Source organism: Ambystoma mexicanum, chromosome 11, assembly GCF_040938575.1.
Source record: "Ambystoma mexicanum isolate Mex_15411 chromosome 11, UKY_AmexF1_1, whole genome shotgun sequence".
In the NCBI taxonomy this organism is placed as follows: Eukaryota; Metazoa; Chordata; class Amphibia; order Caudata; family Ambystomatidae; genus Ambystoma; species Ambystoma mexicanum.
The window spans coordinates 633,975,910-634,000,371 of record NC_090934.1 but is presented as its reverse complement, the minus strand read 5'-3'; the positions used below and the strand labels follow the sequence as shown (position 1 = coordinate 634,000,371).

General features: G+C 39.2%; 1 protein-coding gene across 3 annotated transcripts in view; it reads left to right on the top strand.

Annotated features, from left to right (window-relative positions):
- Window positions 1-24,462, top strand: part of LUZP2 (leucine zipper protein 2) — a 1,804,399-nt gene that overhangs the window by 818,666 nt on the left and 961,271 nt on the right. For all 3 annotated transcript variants that reach the window (XM_069623501.1, XM_069623499.1, XM_069623500.1), the window contains exon 3: window positions 14,679-14,749. In XM_069623501.1, coding sequence (XP_069479602.1) covers window positions 14,679-14,749 — 71 coding nt within the window. The remainder of the gene's footprint in view (window positions 1-14,678; window positions 14,750-24,462) is intronic.

Genomic DNA, 24,462 nt, shown 5'->3' with positions numbered 1-24,462 from the left:
GTGTTAGGTTTATTTTCTTTTTCTTTTTTCTTTGGAGTCGACGCAATTTGGCTGGCGCGAGCGGTGTATGCATATTTATTGGGTTACGGTAGGCCTTTTCACGCGATTTGGCTTGCACGAGTGGGGTATGCGTATTCAAGGGAGTCTGCGAGGAGTTTTCACGCGCTTTGTCTGGCGCGAGCAGGATACGCGTATTTGCAGGGTTACGGAGGCCCTTTTAACGTGATTTGGATGGCGCGAGTGGGGTGTGAATATTCAAAGGGTGGGCAAGGAGCTAGTCACGCAATTTGGCTGGGGCGAGTGGGGTGCGCATATTCAAGGGGGGGCTTGAGGATATTTTCACGTGATTTCGCTGGTGCGAGCGGGTGCGTGTTTTCAAGGGGGTGCGCAAGGAGATTTTCAGGCGATTTTGCTGGTGCGAGCCTGGAAAAAAATATTGTGGGGTTTCGCAAGGCCCTTTTTCATGCGATTTGGCTGCTGCGAGCGGGGCACGCACTGTTTTTCAGGAAAATACAGTGTAGGGGGGCTATAAGCTGGTCCAGGGTTAACGCGGCCCTTTGTGCCATATTGGGGAATTCTGTGGCTTTTTCTGGTGCAAGGGGCATTCTTGGGGGCGTAAATGGCGCTGGATGTTCGCCATGCCATGGATGCAAATGGCTCTGAAAATCCATGAATATGTGGTGAGCCAAAATGCTGTTTTGCGCTGCACCTGGCTCACAAATGGCGCATGCTCCCTCTCTGTGCCAGGCGCGTGCGCTACTTCTGCGCTGAATTCCATAAATTGGCCGCTTAAAAGTGTAGCTGTAAACAATATAAACCTCTGCTCCTGTATGTAAGTGGTGAAACTGGTTCTGGTAAAATGTCCTTAATTAAAATAATCAGGACATTACTACAAAACGTAAACAACAACCGTTCATCTGTTGTAAAAGCTACCACAATGCTCCTCCTAATAGAACACCAAAACAAATGAAGTACGCATGAATTCTGAAATAAATGAAAGTGCTTCTGATAGATGAAGTAAGCATGGTTGCCAACCTCATGCTGGCTTTAATTCATATCAGAAAGCGAGAAGTCCTAAAGACCGACTAGGAAGAACGGTTTGGAGGATAACACCTTATTGTTTTCAGAAACCTAGTAAAGTTTACACCAGTAAAAAGTCTACCTATTTTTACAACATTAGGACAGAAACAATACTGTAACACACTCGGCATTATTGGAAATGTAAATCTCTGGCAACATTTTCACTACAGAGAACTAACTCAAAATGTGCATCAGTCTGCATATCTCACCTATGCTAACATTTTAAAATGGATTAGAACTGGTCTGCTTACTAATGATGCAAAATCCATCTTAAATACTATACTAGTCCATAAGCTATATGGGAAAAACACTTCTCCAACTATTGCAAGATGTAGTAAAATCAATGATTCAATGTTAAAAAAAAAGAAATGGAACACATACTGCATATCAGCTCCAGGTCCCCGCTAGAAGTGCAAACCATGACACTCCCTATGTGTCAACAAGCAACAGCATAATCAAATAGCTTAGAAAAATGTATCTCCAACACAGCTGGATTAGAAAAAGTATTAACTATTTGTCTAAATGGCAGATTAATTCTAAAATTCAACCATGACTTAGAATGGAGTAATTGATACAGTTGTTGGCTTCCAAACATATCCACATGACAACAACATTCAATGTGTCAACATCCATTTTTTCAAACTTGCAGACGTTAAAAAAGAGGCTATACAATTGCATTTTTCCTTCTTTTCGACGACATGTACGTATGCAGAGAACAATTATCTCTATCTCTTGCATATGCAGTCACTATTCACAAATAGCAAGGTCTAACCTTAGATCATGCATTGATTGATATTGGCAGCACAGTCTGTAAAGAAGTTATGAGTTACATTGCGCTTTCGTGTCTGCGTACAGTCATTTTTCTATTGCAGGTTAAATTTGATGCGAACAAAGTCAACACTGCCATTGCGTGCATCCTAGAATACAACAGGCTACGTGCACTGTACACACCCATCTAGATATGTACACTGTATCTCAAACAATAAAACCTTTAAAAAGAAAACAAATACAAATACACCTATAGCGGATCAACCGTCAATTCCATTTATGAAACAAATAACAACTGCCGCTCTATCAAATAATACAACCACAGAACTGTCTAGTCCAAAATCAACTGCACATCCATCAGAAGACAAAGAGACAAATATCTCTTCTCAGAAAACAACTGCAGGCCCATTAAAGGATACAGAGGCACAACTCTATGGTCCATTTAAATTTGGCAACACAACTGGAGTAAATTGCTATGCAAATATAGCAATCAATCTCAATTACTGGAAACCAAAAACATCCCTAAAAAATGTCATCTTCCAGTTTTCATACACGTGGAAACAAACATGCACTCTCTGCAACCATGTTTGACAAGAGCACATACAGAATGAACGATGTGTGTATGCATCCATACCAAATTCTGAATCCATTCCATTTCATTAGCTTCAGCAGAATGCAAATCATAGCATAGCGTATTATGCCCTTTTTGTATTCGGACGTTCGTTCCAACATACACATAAACTCACATGGCCAATATGTGATAGTAATGCTTTTAAGGTACAATGCAGATGGTACCAAAAAACAACGGTAAGCTTACGAGCTTTACAAATGGCCAAGTATCACTTGGTAAGAAAACCTTTACAACAGTGGGTCTTAATCTACCACACTGGTGCTACAACCACTTCAGGCCACTGTACTGCATGTGTCAAAAAAAGTGGTTGATTTGAATGTAACAACACCTCTGTTACTCCAAAACATAGGTTATCAGCAAATCTAAGAAATGCTTACTTAATATTCCTTCAACCCAAATGTAGTCATTAAAGTCTAACACAATAAACAGTTAGAATATGCCAACAGGTTCTCATGATCCTACCCACCTGCCACCCAGCACGGCTACATGCACACATTCAGAGACTCTGTTTATGACATAAGTGTGAAGTTAAAACCTAGAAACGGCCCCTGCATTAATTTACTTGTTTTATAACTTCAGTTTTGTACCAATATAATTTCATGTTCCATTCCGGGTTTTGGGTTAAACCAGCAGATGCATTCTGGTACATGTATGCTGTCTAAGAGGCAGCGGACTGGAGGAGGTATACAAAGTACTTTTGTTTACTGCAAGCTACTAAGACCTGGAAAGGCCCTGATTGTATTCACATGTTCCAAGTTACTGCAGGCTATAGTGCTGAGAGCTGAAGAGACTTTAATTACAATCCATTGTTGCAGACTACTGAAGCCGGGACTGGGCTTGACTGAACACAGCTGCCTTAGACTTCAATTAGCTCCACCCTGTTGGGCTTTTGGCTGGGAGGTCCCATATGAGCACACTTTGAACAGAAGCAATTGTTCAGTCAACTGCGTCTCCTGGGAGTTTGTTCTGTGCTTCTGTGACCAGTTATAGATCCTTTCCGGAATACCCTGATTTCGGCTTTTGAATCCTGTTTGTTGTTGCTGCCTCGCAGCACCCTTTCCAGTCTGCTTTTGCAGTCTGCCTGTTTTTACTCGATTTTCCTGCTTTTGACTTCTGAAACCCTGCCTGCCTCTTGCTGCTGTGTGTTAACACCTGTCCTGTTTCGCTATTAAAGCCATCCAGTTCCCTTCTGATATCCCAACTGCATGTCTAACCTTCTGCAAACAGCTTGTTTTCTGTAAGCATTTCTGCTTCACAGAATTATCCTTTTTATGCCTAGCATTTCTCTCTTTCTCTCTGCAATTCTGGTCTCTTGAAATGTCTTGTTGGTTCCTTGCCTGCAATATTACCAGACTTCTGTCCATAGTTCTAGTGCCTATTTTTAAGTACTACTCGTGTTTGCTGTGTTGGCAGTGACCTCTCTTATCTGAGTCCTTTGTCTTGCGTGTCCTGATATTCCAGTCTCTGCTTTTCCTGTACCTGGTTACAGTGATAGAAGTGTACCCAAAATGTTGTGGAACTGTGATTCAGGCGAAGGACAGAGTAGGAAGCAAAGGAGCAACGGGCAACACATTCTTCAAGGGTCAGGCTGGTTGACAGCCAATTGAGTTGAAATATATTTCAGTTTAGCTTTAACTGATATCCAGTGGTGAAGTGGAGAAGTGTGCTTTAACTTCATAAATAACAGTTCTGGAATGGTGAAAACGGTTGCAAAAAGCCAAAAATAAAAGCAGTGGAAAACTGCTTCCGACCGTTCTTGTAAAATCTAATATAATTACAATACACCAACATTACCACCAAATCTAACAAATGCTTACTTCATACTTCTTCACCCTAAATGTACTCACTAAACTATAGTACACTAAACTGTTAGAATATACCATCTGGTATTTAACTACATCTAGAATACTATAATAGTACTGTTAAAGTCCAAGACAGTTAGTATAGGCCAAAGGGTATCTAATTACTTTAAAAAAAAAATCCTTTATTGTAAAACACTTCAAATAGGCCATCACAGCTATTCTTACTGCAAACCGTTTTATAAAGTCCAATATAGTTAGAATACGCCAACAGGTATCTAACTACTTTAAACATTTCCTTAATTACACACTTCAAACAAACATATGACCACACTTACACTCACATAATTACAGTAGGATTTATTAAATCTCCTATGGATGTTTTTTTTCCCAATGAAACAATGGGCCTCATTACAGGTTGCCACCAGACTTGCAAATTATTCCGGCACCTGACTTCACAGAAACACTGGGGCATTGCAGCCCCGGAGGTACGTGAAGTCAGGTGCCAGTGCTTCTGTGAAAATCTGCGGGTAGGTGCCTTCCGCCCGCCAGGTCTGACCCTGGCGGGCAGGACGGCTGCCACCCACAGACTCGTAGTGTGCTGGTCCGGTAACAACAGTGCCGGTAGGCTTACTGGCACCGTTGTTACCAGACTGGCACACTTGTAATGAGGCCCAATGATTATTTCATGTCAATGCAACAACAGTGTAGCACAACCTAATGTTGTACCAAACATAGTAAATGATTGTACTATTTATGAGGGTCAAAATAGCTAATCTATATGCAAAATGGTATGCAATTATAGCTTGTAAATGACCCAGTTTAACAGATTTTACAGTTTCTTTTCCACAGAAAAAGAGCCAAAGATTCCATCTTCATTACTACATACAACTAATGAATCATACAAAGTATTACCCTATTTGATATCTTCACAAAGAAACACATACATATTCCGTAAGCACTATACAATCATAAATACCATATATTCAATTATATCAGTCTACCATATTATAAATACTGTATACTACCCCTACAGTACTTATACTTACTATAGACATATTACTATAGTATGTGTGGCCAGTGGCCAGATTCTTGGGGGCATGGTCACTTGCCAAAACCACCACAATGTAATTAAACCATATAAGAAGTATGCACCATGCACATTCAAATAACAAGTCCCACCCAGAACCCCCTGAAATCCAAATGAGGTCCATGGACAGCAAAATTGGCCGCGGACTCAGCTCACATGCACAACCATTTTTCACCTATTAAAACAGCTCCATATCAACTTCATTCCACTCTCCCACCCTTTGCAGGACCTCTTTCGGCCACCAAATAACCCCAATTGTAATTTCTAGAGTTTTTGCTCACTGCAGTGTCAACATTCAGTGGCAGCTGTCTGCGGATCCAACATGGAAACCATTAAAAAAATGATGGTGCACTTCATGTTTTTCACCATCCAATCAGTGTGTGTTTTTGGTGTTCTGGGACATCAAGCCACCGCCTGATTGGCCGGGAGGTGTCAGTGGACCCCGATTCAGGATATGAGACTGTGGACCGGATCCAGATACTACACTTTTACTTTTTGTCAGTTTAAAAAAAAAAAAAAAAAAAACTACAGGATGGATTTACACCACATTTACAAAAACACACTTTTGGGACAAAGCCGCAGCTCCTGGCGCAGGCTAGGTGAAAATCTGTTCAGATCTTTGGTAGGCATGAGGCATTTTTAGTTTCCATTGTGTCTATGAATATTTCAAAAAATGTGCGACCCCCCCCCTATTACTCTCCCCTCCATCCGGACAAAACCGCACCAAACTTTGCAGAAACATTACATCAAGGCCATATACTTTTGAAAACTGCATGTTTAAAGTGCAAACAGCGAAACTGGCTATGTCGACGAATACATTGCATACGGCTGTGATAACGCGTTCTACTATCTGTTTTGCTTTTTCTCAAGCACGCTTCAGAGTTTTAGAAGACACTTTGACAGTGGGCAGATCTATGATCTATGCGTCTCCTACATTGCTAGCTCAACTTGTGAATGTCTGTTTACTTCGAGATTGTTGTGCTATTTTCAGACTACTGCAGTATTTACCCATCTCTTCGTATTTTGAGAGGAATCAAATAACTGTCTCTGACTATGCTGGATGATAAATTGACAATAGGCATATACCAAAGACAAAAACATCCATGTGTCTATGTTTTCAAATTAAGATGTGAATGTTGAAATAAAGGTACAAATCATGTTGTATTTCTTCAATAGAAGTAGGGCTTTCTAGTTGGTCACCTCTCAAGCGATTTGCAACATGGCCTTCAATAACGGGGATGCTCATCTGAATCGATTGGGTAATTCAAGCGTGCATTAGACTGGTATTGTTCATGTCCGTGTTGTAATGGAAACATGACACTGTTTAGTTTAACTGTTTTTGGAGTAAATGACAAAATAAAGCTAGTTGCCCATATGAGATCTTGCATTCGAACAATGGTAGAATAAAAAAAGATCAATTGGTTTTTAAGAGCAGGTGTATAAAATGACAATATATTATTGATTCATAAATGAAATGAACACACGAGGCTAACCTACCTATAAATCCCACACAGGAAAAGGGATTTCATTGCACCATTTGAGGTATTGCTAAAACAGGAGGTACTTGCAAAACAATGACTACATTAGCACCAAATTATTATTACAGGCAGTGGTATTCAAATGGATTAGCACTTTTAGTAAACACCACTGTACTTTCCACCTTAAACATCTGTGTATTATTTTCCGTCACACAAATGTTAGTGATAAACATTGCTTCAAAGTTATATTTTTTCTTTCTGTACAGGAATAGACACTATCCATTTCCATTGCCAGTCTGAAACTGGAAATGGATAGAACATTGAAAAGAACTATATAAAGCATATTTTCTGGAATAAACTACTACCACTACTCCCTTACCAGCAATAATGTTGTAATGGAATAGGACCTGTTAACAACAATGCTCGTGATATTTCCTCAAGAAGACTTTCATTGTGAAGACAACAGTAAAGAACATCCTCTGAGTTGACAGATATCCATCTGTAATGTTATGGTATGTGTGCTCCATTTTCTCCTTTCCAAACCACTTTGCATTTCCTGCATTGCATGAGGCAGAGAGAGGTATTGGAATGGGACTTTTTATACAAAGAAAATGGTATCTCTTCAACCACTGAGAGAAAAAAACCTGGCTCGTGCAACCACCGACCACTCCACTTGCCATGTTCCCATCTCTCTTGCCCACATTCGGACCTGTCGCTTTCACAAACGATTACATTTGCAGCTCATTCACTACTGTAATGGGAGAAACACACTGTACGTCCAGGGTGGTGGGCTTCCACCCATTCCCTTGGGTTTTAGAATACCTAGAGAGATGCTGATAATGTGGAATCCCCATGCTTTGCCATCAAGGAGATAGATGGATTAATGAATCCATAATCCTCTGCCATGATGTCATATTAAGAGGATACAGAATTTGTAAAGTGTACATTTCAGTCAAGGCTTCCAAACGACGCTATACACAAGAATGTAGATACACTTTGTCTATTGAAAATGGTGATTGGTTGTGTGCTTTTTTAATTTTTTATCACCCCATTGGTCAACTAAAGGGCTTGAGGCATTATTCACAGGACAGAAACTCCATCCAAGATATATATGTTCACATGTTGCTTCTCCAAGAAATGTGGGTGTAGTCTAGCTCACGATGCCACATCATTACATGGACCCTTGATTGATCATTTAAATATAATCTTCAGCTTAGCCAACAACAAACCAAAAATAGCCCCCATGTGTGCCTGTCTGTGGGCTTTACAAACTTCTATCAAAGCTTATGAAGACCTCTGCTTGTATTATTTCCTCATATTTTCAGTGGCTGCTACAAGGGAGAAGACACCATTTTAGACCAACATGCTCTTTTTTGTTAATGTATGGGTTCCGACCTTCAAATTATATTTAACTCCACAAATGTTTCAAGGGCAGAGGTTCCTACAGGCAGAAGAGTAGCAAACACGTGGACTGAAACACTGAAGAAAATGTATTTCTGCTATTCGCATCTCCAGCAAAGTTACATCTGTCTACGCTTTTTGCTCACTAACCCAGTGACACAAACAGAATAATTCTCCCATTTGACCATTTGAAGCTTTGTAACGCAGACGAAGGCCTCAACAAACTATCAGAACTTCCAAAGACTAATTTATTATTGCAATAAACATCAACCGACCATGTGTTCTTTTTTTTAAATTCTGGGACACTATTCCACATTGACTGGTTTGGACCTTAGGAAACCAATTGCTAGACTGCACTTGTTATTTTTTGCGACCCCTATGAATGGAGTATATTTAGTCAATTTGTATTTACTATTCTTGGAAGCAATTATGCCGCTAGCTTATTCTATGTTTCTCTTGGCTTCACTGCATTACACATTATGCGTCCTGCATTATTCACTAGCTTGTGATGAACCCGACCATGGACATTACTTATTTTGAATTGAATCTGATCCAAAGAGGAAACAGGTAGCAACACAGATTCCACACACACTAAACCTTCTCCATGACGTGTTTACAAACATTTAAAATAATTTAATATGTTTGATACAAAGTACATTTCATGTATGTGACCAAAAGCATTAGCACTTTTGTGCTGTGGGGAACCAGTCATCCAATTTTTTTTTTTATTTTAATGATTTTTATTGTTAAAATATTGATTTTGATACAGATATCGACATGTTACAGACTTTGAATAAAACAAGAACCACAAAGAAATGACATAGTAAATGATTTTGGTCACTTGTAATAGTATTTCTATAAGGCTGAGTCATTTGTTAAAATCACTTACAAATATAATATGAACTATGGTAGATATAAACCGCATTAATATAACAAGTAGTATAAAATTAATAATAGCACAAGTCTGCAAAGAGTGACTTATATGTAGAGAAAATAGAGATTAGGGGGGAGACGTACAGGGAGACAGACTAGAGACATATAAGGATAAGGAGGGTAGAGGATAGGGGGGGAGAATGGGTATATTGGATTATTTCATCAAAATAATCTAATAGTCATCCAATTTTAAACATCAAAATGGCAGAGAGAAACAGGTAAGAGTAAAAGTAAGATGAACTAGCTTTCACTCTTTCATTTACTGATATACTTCTTTGTAAAGACTTTCATTGTCAAGTCTGCATTTTGTTTGTGCACTTTTTGTGGAATCGACCAACTACTGATATTTTACCATCACCTATAGACATCAACAGCCGACTAAAATAAACAATTAATGTGTACTGATAAAGCATGGCATTATCTTTCCATGAGTAGTGTCTAGTGAAGCAATCTTTTAGATTGTGTCTGGACGTCATGGTTTTATTCTATGTAGTTGTCTTGAAAAGTGTGATATACTAAAATGCCTTACATTCCTTGCTTACCCTATTCTCCCAGAATGGCTTCTGGCCCTGCAAGTACCACCCCTCGAACAAAGGTTAATGTATTGATGTATTCATTCTTTGGCCATGAATATGCTTTTCCAAATGTAATGGAAGCTGAGTTACATTAAATAGAAGTAAATTTAATAGTATATCCATCTAAATACTACTTATAGGTAGACAGCCTGTATGTAACACACCATATTGTGGCAAACAAGTGTATGTTAGTCATATCCTCATTCACAAAATGTGCACAATCTGACCTATAGTTTGCTCGAAGGTTGGAACACAAAATGGTGATTTCCTTCTAGAGGTCCTGCATTTCATACTTTCCTTCTGCTGATGTTCACTATAAAGTGTTAAAGCATCCTAGTGTTGAATCTCAGTCAATCTGCTCGGTTTGGAACACGGCCTGCCCGTTTTGGTACAAGCCCTGATTGAAAGTTATCTGAGGGTTACATGCTCTTTCACCTTCCCTCCTTCCCTACTATAATCACTCTGCATCCACCTCTTTCTTTTTAATACAATGGACCTAATTTACAGAAACGTTTTATAATGGCAAACTCCCATTGGAAAATGCTGTGTGAATCATGTGAATCAGGGAAAATATCTCTAAAAGAAACCTGTTGCTCACATATTTCTTCTCTGGACACATCTCTGCTGAAGCAATACAGCCACCACAAACAGGAGAATAAACATGTTTTTCCAGCTCCCTGAGCTGAGGGGGCATTGCTTGGTGCAGACAAAGATGGCCACCTAGCATTTACGCTCCGCTCCGGTGGAGCACATTTACCTCATATCCCTCATTTCACCTTGTGTTTCTCCCTCCTGGGAAGCCTGTTTTGTCCTTAACTGGGCTAATTAGGATTCCGGAACTGTTTTCAACGAAGTGCGCCATTGCTGCATTCCTTCCTCTGAGGCCTCCGGAGGTTGGGCCTAAGACCACGTCATCTCGAATAAAAGAAGCCAGCATCTCCTGTCAGATGAGTGGACAGTGCGACATGGGAGGCTTGCTCTACCTGTGATAACACATTTTCCTAACAACACCGGCTGTTCACATAAATAAGACACTTACAACAAGAATTTCTTTATTATTTAATAATATTAAGCTACCTTTAAAGCTGTGTTATTAATTTCTTTCATTCGTGAAAGACTGGCCTTTATTTCAATCATATTTTGGGGGATACTGGAACTTTTCTCACATTTCACAAAGTACTTGTTTGCTCCTTCACAATTTATTACCTCAACAAACTAATTACTGGTCAGTATATGAACACACGCTTATCATTGAATATTTAATATGTTCTGCTATTTTTGCGAAGGGAAATACTGAATTTTTGCTGCCTTTGCTTAATCTTTTATTGCATTATGACCTCTAAAAAAGGACAGACAAAACAGACATTCCTATTGTCCCCTACTACGCTCAAGAGACAAAAGAGTGAGTCTCCTACACATACAGAACATACGACTGACCCCGTCATGCAAACTATTCTATAAGAAATAAGGGCCCCCAAGCCCTTTATGGAAAACACGAATGCTAAATTGCAACAGCTTGATAGTAAATGGTCCATTTTTGAAGCTTGAATGAATGAGGTTGAGAGGCGAGTTGGAGATGCGAAGGATATCTCTAATAAGCCAAAATGTATTGTTGTAGATCTGCACAAGGATCAAAAAATCCAATCACATAAGTCCTAGAACCAAAAAGTCTCATTTATCAAGTTCAATGATCCTAAAGGGCTTCCAAAATTATGATTTATTGGTCAAGTCCAGTGCATCAACAGCCGACACGTGTTTCAACCAATCAGTCATTTTCAGGGCTATCTGGTAATAGACTCTGTAAATGTTGTACTCGCCTCAATGGCAGAGTAAGAACTCTGTGACCGCACTTGGTGGAGGAATTCTAGCATTACAAATGCGGTGCAATTTAAGAAGGTCATATTTGTAAATTGGTCCTTATAGACCTGTGACAGCTCACCCTCCCTTTCTTAGACATCTCCAATAAGCTCACCAATTTAGAGGCTACAGTTGCCAATTTACAACAAAAGGCTGAGAATCTTGAAAACAGGAACAGAAGGAATAACCTTTGCACAAATGGTGTTCTGGAAGGAATCGAAAAAGATGACCTTACTGCCTTCTTATGTGTTCCTGCTTAGAATCCTTAACTTGCCAGAATCTTTGCAACTTAACATAGAAAGAGCACATCAAAGTGGACCCATCAGGTCATCTCGAGGCTCTGTTGACTCATAGAGGACTCTTATACTTGCCCTCCTTGACTTTACTCATGTTACCCTCATCATGGAAAAAGTTAAGCAAATTAAACACTTAACATGGGAGGGAAGGAAAATATTAATTACGCAAGATGTTTCCAAAGCAACTGCGATAAGAAGGAAAGAACTCCTGACCTTCAGGCCAGCCCTTAGGCAATTGAATGCCAGATATGGTATTATTCATCTGGACATCTTTAAAGTTACCCTAAATAGGCAGACATCGACGTTCCAGAAAACCTGGCAGACTTAAGACAGTACAGTCAATCCCATAAAAGAAGCGAAATGGATGCCTTAAGCCCCATCACTTGAAGAATGACTGATATCCTTTTGAGCAACTTGTTCCTTATTTTAAATCTCTCCACCAGAGCAGGGTATTGGTGGGCCTATTCTTGTACTTTTCTTTTCACCTCTTCTCCCCCACTACTTCATTTTCTTTTTTAACATGGATTGGTTTGGCTGGTTCCTGTTAGCCACTGTTCTTCTTATAGTTTTCACATATATCTCATCTTCACCAACTTCCATGTTTTCACTGTTCCTCATACCCCTTCCCTTATGTTTCCTTCCCTTTGTATTATCATCTGTTATGCTGGGTACATTAATATACTTTATGCTAGTATGCTTTTTTGTTATACTCAACTGGTTTCATAACTTATGTAGCGCTGTTATAACTGCCTTTTATTTGTATTCCATAATGAATGGCTTAACCCATCATCCCCATGCCATTGAACATAGTCTCTAGAATGTTAAAGGGCTACATAATCCAATAAAGAGACAAAAATTACTATCTCAACTAAACAATTGCTGTATTCAAGAGTCACATAATTCAAATGAAGAAGCAATGAAACTTAAGCGACACTGGGTGGGTCATTATTCTCTAGTGCTGCAGATGGCCAAAAAAATGACATTACCATACTGATTAATAAAGCTCTTAAATGTAAAGTGCTATCCAATTAATCTGATGACCTAGGAAGATGGGCTCTACTCAAGATATTAATAGACTCTAGAGAATACTCCATACTCAACATCTATGGCCAAACAGCTCCAGATCCTATCTTTTGGCGGCAACATTGTATGTTTAAATGTAATCCTCAAAATATAATTGTATGTGGAGATTGTAATCAGGTTATAGATCCCTTCCTAGATAAGAAGGCTAATGTGCGATACAGTAATACCATCTCTCACTCACAATTCATTAATTTTGTATCAGAATTAGGTCTTGCCGATGCATGGCGCAATACTCATCCCACTGATTCTGATTTTACCTTTTACTCTACACCCCATAATTCCCTCTCACGACTTGACTACGTTTTCATTCCCTATTCCATGGTTAGTCTCCTTCTTACCACCCAAATAGAATCCATTACACTCCTTGATCATGCCGGGGTTTATATCCAACTCGCACCCCCTGTGAACTCCAGAAACTCAAACAGATGGAGATTCAACACTAGTCTGTTAAGTGATGAATCTTTTGCACCTTTTATATCTCAACAACATAATAATTACTTTGCCGAAAATTAAAATCAAGACACATCCATTACTAATAATTGGAACTGCTACAAGGCAGTTCTTAGAGGTCATATTATATCAGTTGTGGCGAACAAAAAGAAAAAAAACTTAAGCAGGAATCGGACTCCATTCTCAGAAAACTTAAACTCTTAGAAGTCCATTTTGCCAGGACTACCTCTTCCTCTACTTTCAACGATATCCTGAAATTAAGATTTCAATATAATATAATCATCACACAGTATTCTTGTGCTAACCTGCTCAAATATAAGGCTACGATTTATCAATTCTCTCACAAAGCCAGCAAATCCTTGGCATCTTATCTTACAGTTTGGTGGAATGTGGCAGATTTACCATCACATTAGAACCATACTCAGACAAAGCCCTAAATGTGTTCAATATGATAGTACATTACAGGAGATTAACACCCTAGTGAAATGCCATAACTTGTCATCCCATTTAGAATACAAGCTCCATATGATGGTGCTAGACCAGATTTTAATCAGTTCGGTGACTATGCCTTCTGGCACACCCCCCTCCTCTGCACTACAAGCTCTGCGAATGAATTTTTAAAAAAAGAAACAAAAAGAAAATGAAAGTGCTCTCAACTCCTTACTTACCACCTGTGGTCTTCCTGGTCTTCCGGTCGCGGGCACTCCTCTACTGAGAGACCAAGCCCACCGTTGAAACAGAATGGGGGCTATTCTTAGAGGTCAATTTGCTTTTTTCATTATCTGACATGTGTTTGTTTCTTTTAGGTAAATTCTCACTCTGCATGAGAATGTTTAGCTAAATGAAAACACCATTGCCAGCTGCTAATAGTGATAATAGTCACTGAGGCTGGTAGAACTATCTGGTAACCATGTAGTTTAAAAAAGACACTCCACAGTCTACTTCCCTTAATAACTAAAAGGGTCTATGTATAAAGTCATCAGTAAATGTATGTAATCCATTATTATATTATTTAGTGTGTTGAATCAATATTATTCGTATCAACCATAATAAGCTTTTTATTTAGGTGACAGGTTATATAAAACCATGGACCTATAAATGCCTGAAAAACATATATCACAGTTTAAAATGCAGAAAATGCATTACGTATTCCATGTATTTGTTTAATAGACAATATAATTCATATTATTCCTGGAGCGGTCAGATTCTCAACTTTGATTTTTTGCTTTCTTTTCAGTCTCTGAAAAATGATAAGTCATCCGTCAAAAGTGATGTGCAGAACCTCTTGGAGTTAGGTCAAAAACAACGGTAAGGCTCATTCAGCTTTCTTTTTTGAATTATAATGATTTCAAATATATAAGTTCATTTTTTAATTACGTGAGTTATATACAACACATAGGAGTAACTGAAAGGCTCTCATTAGGACTCCGGCGGAAAACCATGGTGCCATTAGCACCATGGTCGATGCCGGAGTACGCCATGGCGGAATGGGGAATTACCACCCCGTTCCAAGGTTGGCGGGGCGGAAATTCCCCATGCCACCATGGCCCTTCCCCATTCCCATAATGGGATAATGGGAATGGGGAAGGCAGTAAGTACGGTGCCGCAAATTGCGGTACCGTACTTAGCACCAAGGTCCCTTTGCGGGTCCCTAGTTTAATGGCTGGTCTAGACCAGCCGTTAAGGTCGGGTCCCGCAAAGGGACCTCGTAGTAAGGCGCTAAGTGTTTAACGGCACCACAGCCTTTTACGGCACCATTAAACACTTAACGCCAGGGTCGTAATGACCCCCAAAGTCTTGTTGAGTTGGGAAATTATATAAAAACATGGTGAATATGCCTTCTAAGTTGGAAACCTACAGAAGGTGATTTAAATGTGGGTCATGATAAAAAAAGAATCCCTATTTAATGCTTCTCTCCCAAGTATACTGAGTGAAGAAATGGTGCATTAACAATGGCTGATTAAAATATCTTGCCTCCCAACACAATTCACTTGTCCTTCGCTCTGTAATCCAAAGCCGTATATTTTTTGTTGTTTTCCATAGCTTCGTAATAAAAGTAAATGTCATACACATGTACATGAAAATAAGTTGTATTGTAGTGCTAGCGTATGCTAATTTCTTCCTCATTCTTTTGCCCCTAGCCACTCAGCATAACAAGTCCAACCCATTTCATATTCTTTCTGACAGTCTTTTACATAGAATTGTGATCAATGTCCACACAGGTTGAAGACCGATTAGTACTTATCCTGGGCTGAATGAATCATCTACATCACCTGACATTTTATTGTATTCAGTATTTGCTGAACTTTCTGACCTTTCAAAAGATTTGGGTAAATGAGTTTGGGTAGGCAGATCCTCCTGCTTCTATATAGGGAAGCTGCCCGAGCGGGCTAATCACTGGGAATCATTTACAGAGGCAAGAGGGTGCTGTGGACTGTTGTTTTGAGAGCTGAAGCATGTAACCTTTGTTTATTTGTATATATTTGTATGCTTCTGTATGTTATATATTTATAGGGAAGAGACAGCAAAAAGAAAAAAAAGAAATAGGAAAGGAAACACATGAGCAATTTAGTTTAATTTTAGGTGGTGCTTTTTGCAAATTAAAACATAACAATTAAATGTGTTGAACATTTAATATTATAGGAGAGAACTTGTGTAGGGTGATTTTAGGAAACACTTAGAATAAAATGTTATGGGCCTCATTACACGGTAGGCGGTGAGCCATGGCGCTATTAGCGCCATGGCTCATGCCGGTAAAATACCGGCACTACCTTGGCGGAAAGGGGATTTACCGCCCCATTCCAAGGTTGGAGGGGCGGTAAATCCCACTTCCACCATTGCCCTTCCCCATTCCCATTTCTGCCCCATAGGGCTCTATGGGAATGGGGAAGGCGCTAATTACGGCACCGCAATTTTGCAGTGCCGTAATTAGCTCCGAGGTCCCTTAGCGGTTTGGATTTTAACGCCTGCAAAAAGCAGGCGTTAAATCCCCCAACCCGCAAAGGGACCTCGTAGTAAGGCCGTAAGGATTTACCGGTACCGGTATTTTACCGGTACCGGTAAATCCTTACCGCCATCCGTGTAATGAGGCCCTATGTTTTAAAACAATCCTTAAAATCAATCTGCATTTCAAAGAATCCTTTTAATTTCTTTTGTTTAAAGTGTCACTTTCTCTGCTAGGCAACTTAACAACATTCCTTGTATACAACTACTGTGGCCCGCTTGATTGAACACACACACACTGTCAGTTGAAGAGAATGTATGTAATTGCCACAACTTTGGAGGAACAGAAAATACTTGGGGTTTCTGTAAAAAATGTCAGTCTTGATCATGGGAGTTAGTTGCAGATCGATTTGTTGTAGATTATTTGGAGAGATTTCACTTTCGCTGCCAGTCAACCCAATAGGTTACTTTGCATGCATGTTCTAGGGCTGCTTGATTGACAAGCACTCACACACAAACGGGTCAATTGAATGTATTTGCCATAACTTGGGGGGAATAGAAAAATACATTGGGGGTGTGGTAAACATTGCCAGATGTGGTAATCACAGGTATTAGTATCATGTTGACTAATGGTGTGAAGAACACATGCTTCAGAATACTGAGCAGTAGATTGGCGGAGGAATTTGGACTGGGCTTGTTGGAATGCATGGAATCACACACAGAACAAGCAGATGAATTGTTTTGGATGAAGGTATCATTTTGGGGGTGCTGAAAAAATTGTTGGAGGTGATGGTAATTACTGGCAGGTTGATTGACTGTGTTATATATGACATATGGAATAAAACATTCATTATTTGTTGGCATTATTGCAGATGTCAGGCAGTATGATGACACACAAAGAATTAATAGTTGGAATATGCAAGGCTGCACTCAAAACGTGTTTGCAAGATCACTTGCTTGCACAGCAGAAGCTTGACGGACAGGAATCAAAAACAACTGAACTTCCCCTAATGCCATGATAATGTCTGTTTTCATTTGGTGGCACCTTCTCCACTGCAACTGTGTCAGGAGCATGAATACTCATGTAGGGTAGGCAACACTCTCACATACACTCTTTTGGGACTCACCAACAGATTCTGCATTCTTCAAAGTGTCTGGGCCCATGAGAGCAAAACATAGTGGTGGGCCTACAGTTAGATCTGTGGACCTACACGTGGATGCAAACTTCCATATCACATGCCACTTTGGCAAAGACAACTACCCACTGCTGTATTGGTTCTCCAAACAGTTCATGTGACTGGCAGCATTTGCTCATGTACCCATTGACATCCTAAACTACGCTACCACATCTAGTCATAGATCAATTTTAGTACTGCCAGTTCTATCCTCTTTGACCGACCACAGAAGAAGCCTGTAGCTAATGAACAGCATAATAACTTCATTCAAATGAATGAGCACCACATCCCAGTCAACTTTGGCACAATGTTGCTTTCACAAGCAAGGAGACACACTGAGCATCACTGTGTTTGGCGGTACAGTAAAAGTGCCAGTAAAAGTGTTGGTTATTCCTTGACCAGCACTTTTACCGCACCACAAAACTACAAGTTTGCCAGTAAGGGTCACTGATTTACCTCTAGTCAAGAGCTGGTGGTAAATCGGGTCTCCACCGGCAAAAAACTACAGGTATTTATGGAACTAGTATCAGAAATACGAGCAATCCCCTCCATGGAGTCCTATTTGACTCCATGGAATGGGGATTTAATGCCCTTTCTGCAACCGGCAATATCTTGGAAATTTCAAGATATCAAGCCTCAGAAATGGTATGTCAGTTTGCAGGTAACCCAACGGAATAACCAGCAGGATACCGCCAAACTTATAATGTGTCCCAATATCTTCAAATTGAGCAGCAGAACATAGTTGAGGCACAGGATCACCCAATGTGTCAATGTGGACAGCGGCAGGGACAGGGGCAGCACTTGCTAGGCAGTGGAGGGATGTGGCAGCTGCAATGGTTTCCATTTATACATTAGCTAAGTCTATGGAGACTGCATTATATTGTGATGATGGAAGGTGGTGAATGAGGTGATAATGAACAATTTTGATGACACACCCACCCAAGTACCAATCATGTTCCATTTTATATCCCTCGAGTCTCGCAAGTGTGGGGGAACAGCTTGAATGTTCACATCTCTGCTGCCTCAATGGGACGAGGGCACACACTGAAGTCAGCCAGTCAGTCAAAATGTGTGTGTATTGAAATTCATTTAATCAGGCAGATCAATAATACAACAAAACAGATAGCAAAATATAAGTACCAATAAGTAAAAGTATGAATTAAAATATTTCAGAGTCAAGATGATGATAAAGCTTTCTTTCATAACTACAAAGCAGCTATAAAAGAATTATCAAGGCAGAGACAGAAAAGTAGTGCAACAAACATTGCATTAAGTACAACCATGTAATCTCGGGTGGATATTCTCAGCAGAGGTGTTAAATCCTTGGACCTTGGAATTGGTAGACAAAAAAATAAAATACAATGTATTCTCTTCCATCAGAGGATTACAGTGACAATATATCCTTCTGTCGACTGACCATTTATCTGTATTAGCTGCCAGAGGTAGTTGATTCATTTGAAGCTGATGGATTAGATATAAATATTTCATAATGTTCAGGATCTTCTATAACATAAGGATACAGGAGGAAAGATCTTACTGATGACCTCTTCTGACAAGAAAGCAACAGTGAAGAAAAGTTCATCTTTTTGTTAGCAACCCCTTAAGATGTAGTGTCATAAATGAGGGTTGCAGGAAGTAATCAATTAAACCTCCACCTAACAAAAGTCTATTTACAGTACTCAGTCACTTTATTTCTTTACAAATGTCCAGGGAAAAGACATATAGCAGGATGTCTTTATATAGGTCAGTCATATTATGTAACCAAATGGAGCACTATAAGTAAGCTGGAATTATTAAAAGATCGTATTACTCAGAAGTTATTTGGGCTTTTAAGTATAATACCTCATTAGCCGTTGATAATCAAACGCCCAACAGTCTTCACAAAAACAGTTGTTCAGCTACATCGATTGATGAGAGTTTAGATAAAACCCACATACCACATTCGAATTGCAAATGAGAGCGTCCCCAAAATACAATAAAACACTCCCCAAAGGTAGTCAATAATGGACTGTAGGGTATTTTGTGGAGATTTGGGGCCTGGCGGTATTTTCTTACCGCCGAAAAATAACTTAGCAACAATCACTCCTTGTATTCAGATTGGGCCATGTACAACAATAATACAGTGGACATGCATTATTTCAGCACACAGGCATGCGTATTTGGTATGCGTGGTTGTATGCGTGGTTGGTGGTATTTTGGTGAGCATAATTCCCTTGTTTTATTTGTGGCCCCAATATCCAGAACCCCTTATTTTTGTTTAGATTTTTCGTGTAATCACTAGAGAGACCTCAGGCTTGCATTTCAGGAACACAACATTTTCATTTTTAGTGTGCCACCATGGGCAATTTCTCTCTGTCTTAACTATGGCAGCAAGTTATCATGTGATATTTTCACTATCTTATATACGGTAGTGAACTATGTCCCGAGCCTCCCTTTTTGCTGACTCATAGACCTCCGACAAACTACAACACACACAGTTAGTTATAATTGCTCATACTGAATTACATTGTGCACACGGCTGTGGCCAAATTTGATGTTTAGCTACCTTGAAAATGACAATTGCACTGTCTAAACATCTCCCCACATCATCAGCACTGTATTGGTAAATATAAAACACACCACCCTTCTGCTTTCAAATATTTTTGTGTATTATAAAAGTTGCATTTAAACACGATCTCACTCTTTAGAGAAATAATTAAAATAGCACAGTAACAGCATTGTCTGTGATACACTGAAAAGAGAGTGGCGGAGACAAGAACTCAATTTGCAACATTAAACATGTGAGTAAAGCACAGGAATCTCTTTTCCTACACTGACTGAATATTCTCATACACACTCAGCCCCTACACTTCTGTAATTACCTTATCTGTTCAGCATGAGTTTTCTCCAGCTGTTCTCTTTCTGGATTTGGCTCACTTGAAGATTAACTCCAGTGAAAACAAGCGTCTTTCGTTCTCAAACTGGGGTTATTGCCTGGAATTCTCAGCTTTTGCAGCAGGAATGCTTCAGCCAGGAAACAGGTCCTTCTCCCAGCTCTGCCAAATCTCGATTGTTCTCCCCCTCTCCTCAAGCTCCCCCAGCAAAACTCTAATCACTGCCTCTAGCATGATACTTGCTATGACGCTGCTCCAATCAGAATCAATCATGCCATCTCCTCCCTCACTACACAATGGCTCATTTCTACAGTAACCATTTGTAACCAACTGATTTCCTGTTCCTTCGAGCCCTTTGCTTCCTGTAGTTATGTGGACAGAGCAGCAGAAAAAAAGAAAAAAAAATGAATGTGCGTTTAAAAGTTCACTTTCAGAGTAGGCCTAATTCTGCAGTGGAGACACATTTTTATTAGTGGGTTATGTTAAATGCAGTTTTATTAGTCAGGTTAGTTATTAATAAGGTTAGTTATTAATTTTCAAATGTGTCTCTTGCACCAGAGGCATTTCAGGTGAAAAATAGTGTGCATTTTTGAATGTGCACGTGTGCTTTTAACTGTAAAAATAGATTTGCATCTTATATGTTAAAATCGTTTTTGACTGAATAGCCTGTCTTTACTTATATGTCCATGTTAATCTGGCAACACATATAGCAATGCACCACACCCATGTGGTGGTGCTGCATCAAAACAAAATTGCTACCTGTGCAGTAGTGCTGTACTCTGTGCTGTAACACGCCAAATATCCTTACATACCCTCCTTTTGTTTTTAGAACTTGGCTACGATCCAAGCCAATTCCTAAAAACAACTTGTTCTTTTTTTTCTTTTAAAATGCATGTGTATTGGGATATCTTTCTCTTCCTGACGTAGCTAGTAAAATCAGTAACATTTTCATTTTTACTGATAGCACAATCAACCATCCACCCATGATTAGCACCAGGAGAGCCAAACCCACTATTGAGCGTTCCCCCAGGTTCCCCAATTAAATCTTTCCACTTCTATTATCCCCAGATTACTAATTGTAATATTGTTTTTTCTCAAATTCATTTTTATAACATGTCTTTCTTTGTGATTCAATAAATATTCCACATCCGGATCTATTGGAAAAGTATCCCTTTGAAAAAAATCGATATTTTCCACTTGGCTTTCCCAAACATCATTTGTTACATGAAACAATGTTAACCCCCCAATTGACACAATTGTATCCTTTGGAACCTGTAAATAAAAAACATTATATTTCATCTGTTTAACCACGTATGTTCCATGGTTTAAATGTACTACCGTCATGTTCTTTAAACAGGTGCTGACCAACCATATACCTCTGCCCATCTTAGCCTGTGCCATTTCTTCACTCCCCATATTGCTAATAATCACTTCACATCCCTCTGATATACTTGGGTCAGATTTCAAACCACAAATAGCATCTGTGGCATCAGGAACAAACGGTTTACCTGGACACATATAATTTTGTTCTTTAAATTTTACACATGTTTCCAGGTTTGGTATTAAATAAACTTCAGGTTCCCATGACTGAAATGCCACCACTTCTGGAGTCTTAATCTTAATAAATGTGTCCTCTTGCCAAAATCCCACGTTGTGTACCCACTTCGTTTGATAAATAAGTTCAGGGGATACATATGGGATGCATAGCAAAAATCCGATCTCTAGTCTTTCCAAGTCCATATATAACGGCATTGCATTACCCATTTCGAATGCAATTTTTACCTGTATTATATCAATTTCCCTCCTGGTCAATCTTTCTATCATTTGACGAATAATATCCTGCGAAACAAAATACAAGGGGATATGTCCTTGAATCAATTGTGAAACTGCAGTTTGAACTTCTCTCATATAATTCGTTAATAGTCTATCAACAGGACTCATTATGTTCAATATTTCATTTAAAGTTCTGTCATGCTTAAGTATTATTTTAGTCGCCCGTTGCATTACATCCGCTTGTTCATTTAGAATGATTGCAGTTTCATTTATGAATCTTACTTGTTCATCCATTCCCCCTCTAATTCCATCTAATGTTTTTTGTATTATTTCTAGGTCAATACTCAGTTGTTGCGCTTTAGTACTCAGTGTTCCTACCGAAATAGAATTGGCTGTTGATATTGTAGTACCTATTATGGCTCCAACTATAGACATTACCAATGATATCGCGAGCATCACCGCACCTCTCTTTCCTCTCCTCTTCTTAATGTCTGCTGAATTCACAAATGTTTTTTCCAATTGCATTAATATATCTCTTATTGACTGCTTAGTGTCCTCTTTTCTTATTTCCAGCCACTCTTTAGTCTGTTCAATCTTAATTCCGGTATTGTTCAAGTGTTTTTCAACCAAAATCTCAGGATTCAATGGTATGTATATATTTTGGAAAATCATCCTTCTATCACTCATGATGAATCCTGGTGCCTCTTCCACAGCGATACCAGATGCTGGTCCAGGTTCAATGACAACCTGTGCTTCTGAATTCTTGAAGACCCCTCCAAATATCATCATCATTAACCATATCATTGGTATCATCTTCAATGCTGATCGCTTTGCAGCCTTTGTCTTCACCCCTCTTTGGGGCTTTCCCGGAATCCGTCCACGTGGGCTCCAGGACTCCATCGTCTCCCGTGGGCTTTGATCCCGGAACCTCTGACCAAATAATGTTAATTTTCTAAATCAAATAGAAAATAAACAAATTAAGTACATAGCACAATACTAACTTCACCCTTTTGCCAAAAATAAAACATGCTTGGTAAAAATATTTCATTTTTTTTTCTTTTTTTTTTTTTTTTCTGAAATTAAACACAAGTTAAAAAGAAAACAAGCACATATAAAACAGCATTCAATATTTAATACATTTTCTCTCTGCACACCAACCATGAGCTTCCATTATATATATTTATTTATTTATTTTATATTATTTATTTTTATATATATTAAAGTGTTTATGTGCCATTATAACAATCAACTTTTTAACTTCTTTGTCACTGCCTCCTGATTGTACCCATTTATTTTCTCTTTTTGTGTTCAAGGGACTTTATCTGTTTCTACATGCTCAAGCTGCCTGATCTCATGTCTGGGATGGCATGGTTTGATTTGATTTACATGGACAAACTGCTCTATTGCCGTTTCACCTTCATTTTTCAAAATTTTATAAACTACAGGAGAGACCTTATCTATAATTCGAAATGGCCCCTGCCAGGCTGCTAGAAATTTAGAATTTTTCTGTTTACTTTTTCCAAAATGAAACTTGTACACCTGATCCCCTACACTGTATTCCTTTACTGATGTCTTTTTGTCATAATAAGACTTTGCACTGTCAGCAGCTCTTTCCAGATTTCTCTGCACAAAAGCAAATGCATGTTGCAAATGCCTCCTCAGTTCATCAATATATTCATGAACTGTGGATGCACTCACAAGTGTCTGCTCATGTGTTCTGTATAGTAGGTGTTGTGGTAACACCATTTTCCTACCTGTCAAGACCTCATGGGGGCTAACACCTGTTGCTTTGGCAGGAGTTGATCTGATTGCCATCAAAACCAATGGTAAACGTAAATCCCAGCTGGAACCTGCTTCTGCCACAAATTTCTTTAAAATATCCACAACAGACCTATTGCTTCTTTCAACTGTACCTGAAGACGCTGCCCGATATGCGATATGTAGTTTCCTTTTCACACCTAGTATTTGCCATACCTTACTCATTAGAGTACTTGTGAAATGACTTCCTCTGTCTGACTCAATTCTTTGTGGCAACCCAAACCTTGAGAACACATGGTTCACCAGCAATGTGGCTGCTGTTTGCGCACTACAATCTGGTGCAGGAATGCATTCAATCCACTTCGACATCAAACATACCACACTCAAAATATAACGTTTTCCCCTGCTCGACCTTTTTAAAGGACCTACATAGTCTATTTGCAAATCTGACCATGGGAGAGTTAGGCCTCTTTTCATCAATGGTGCTCTATGCATTGGT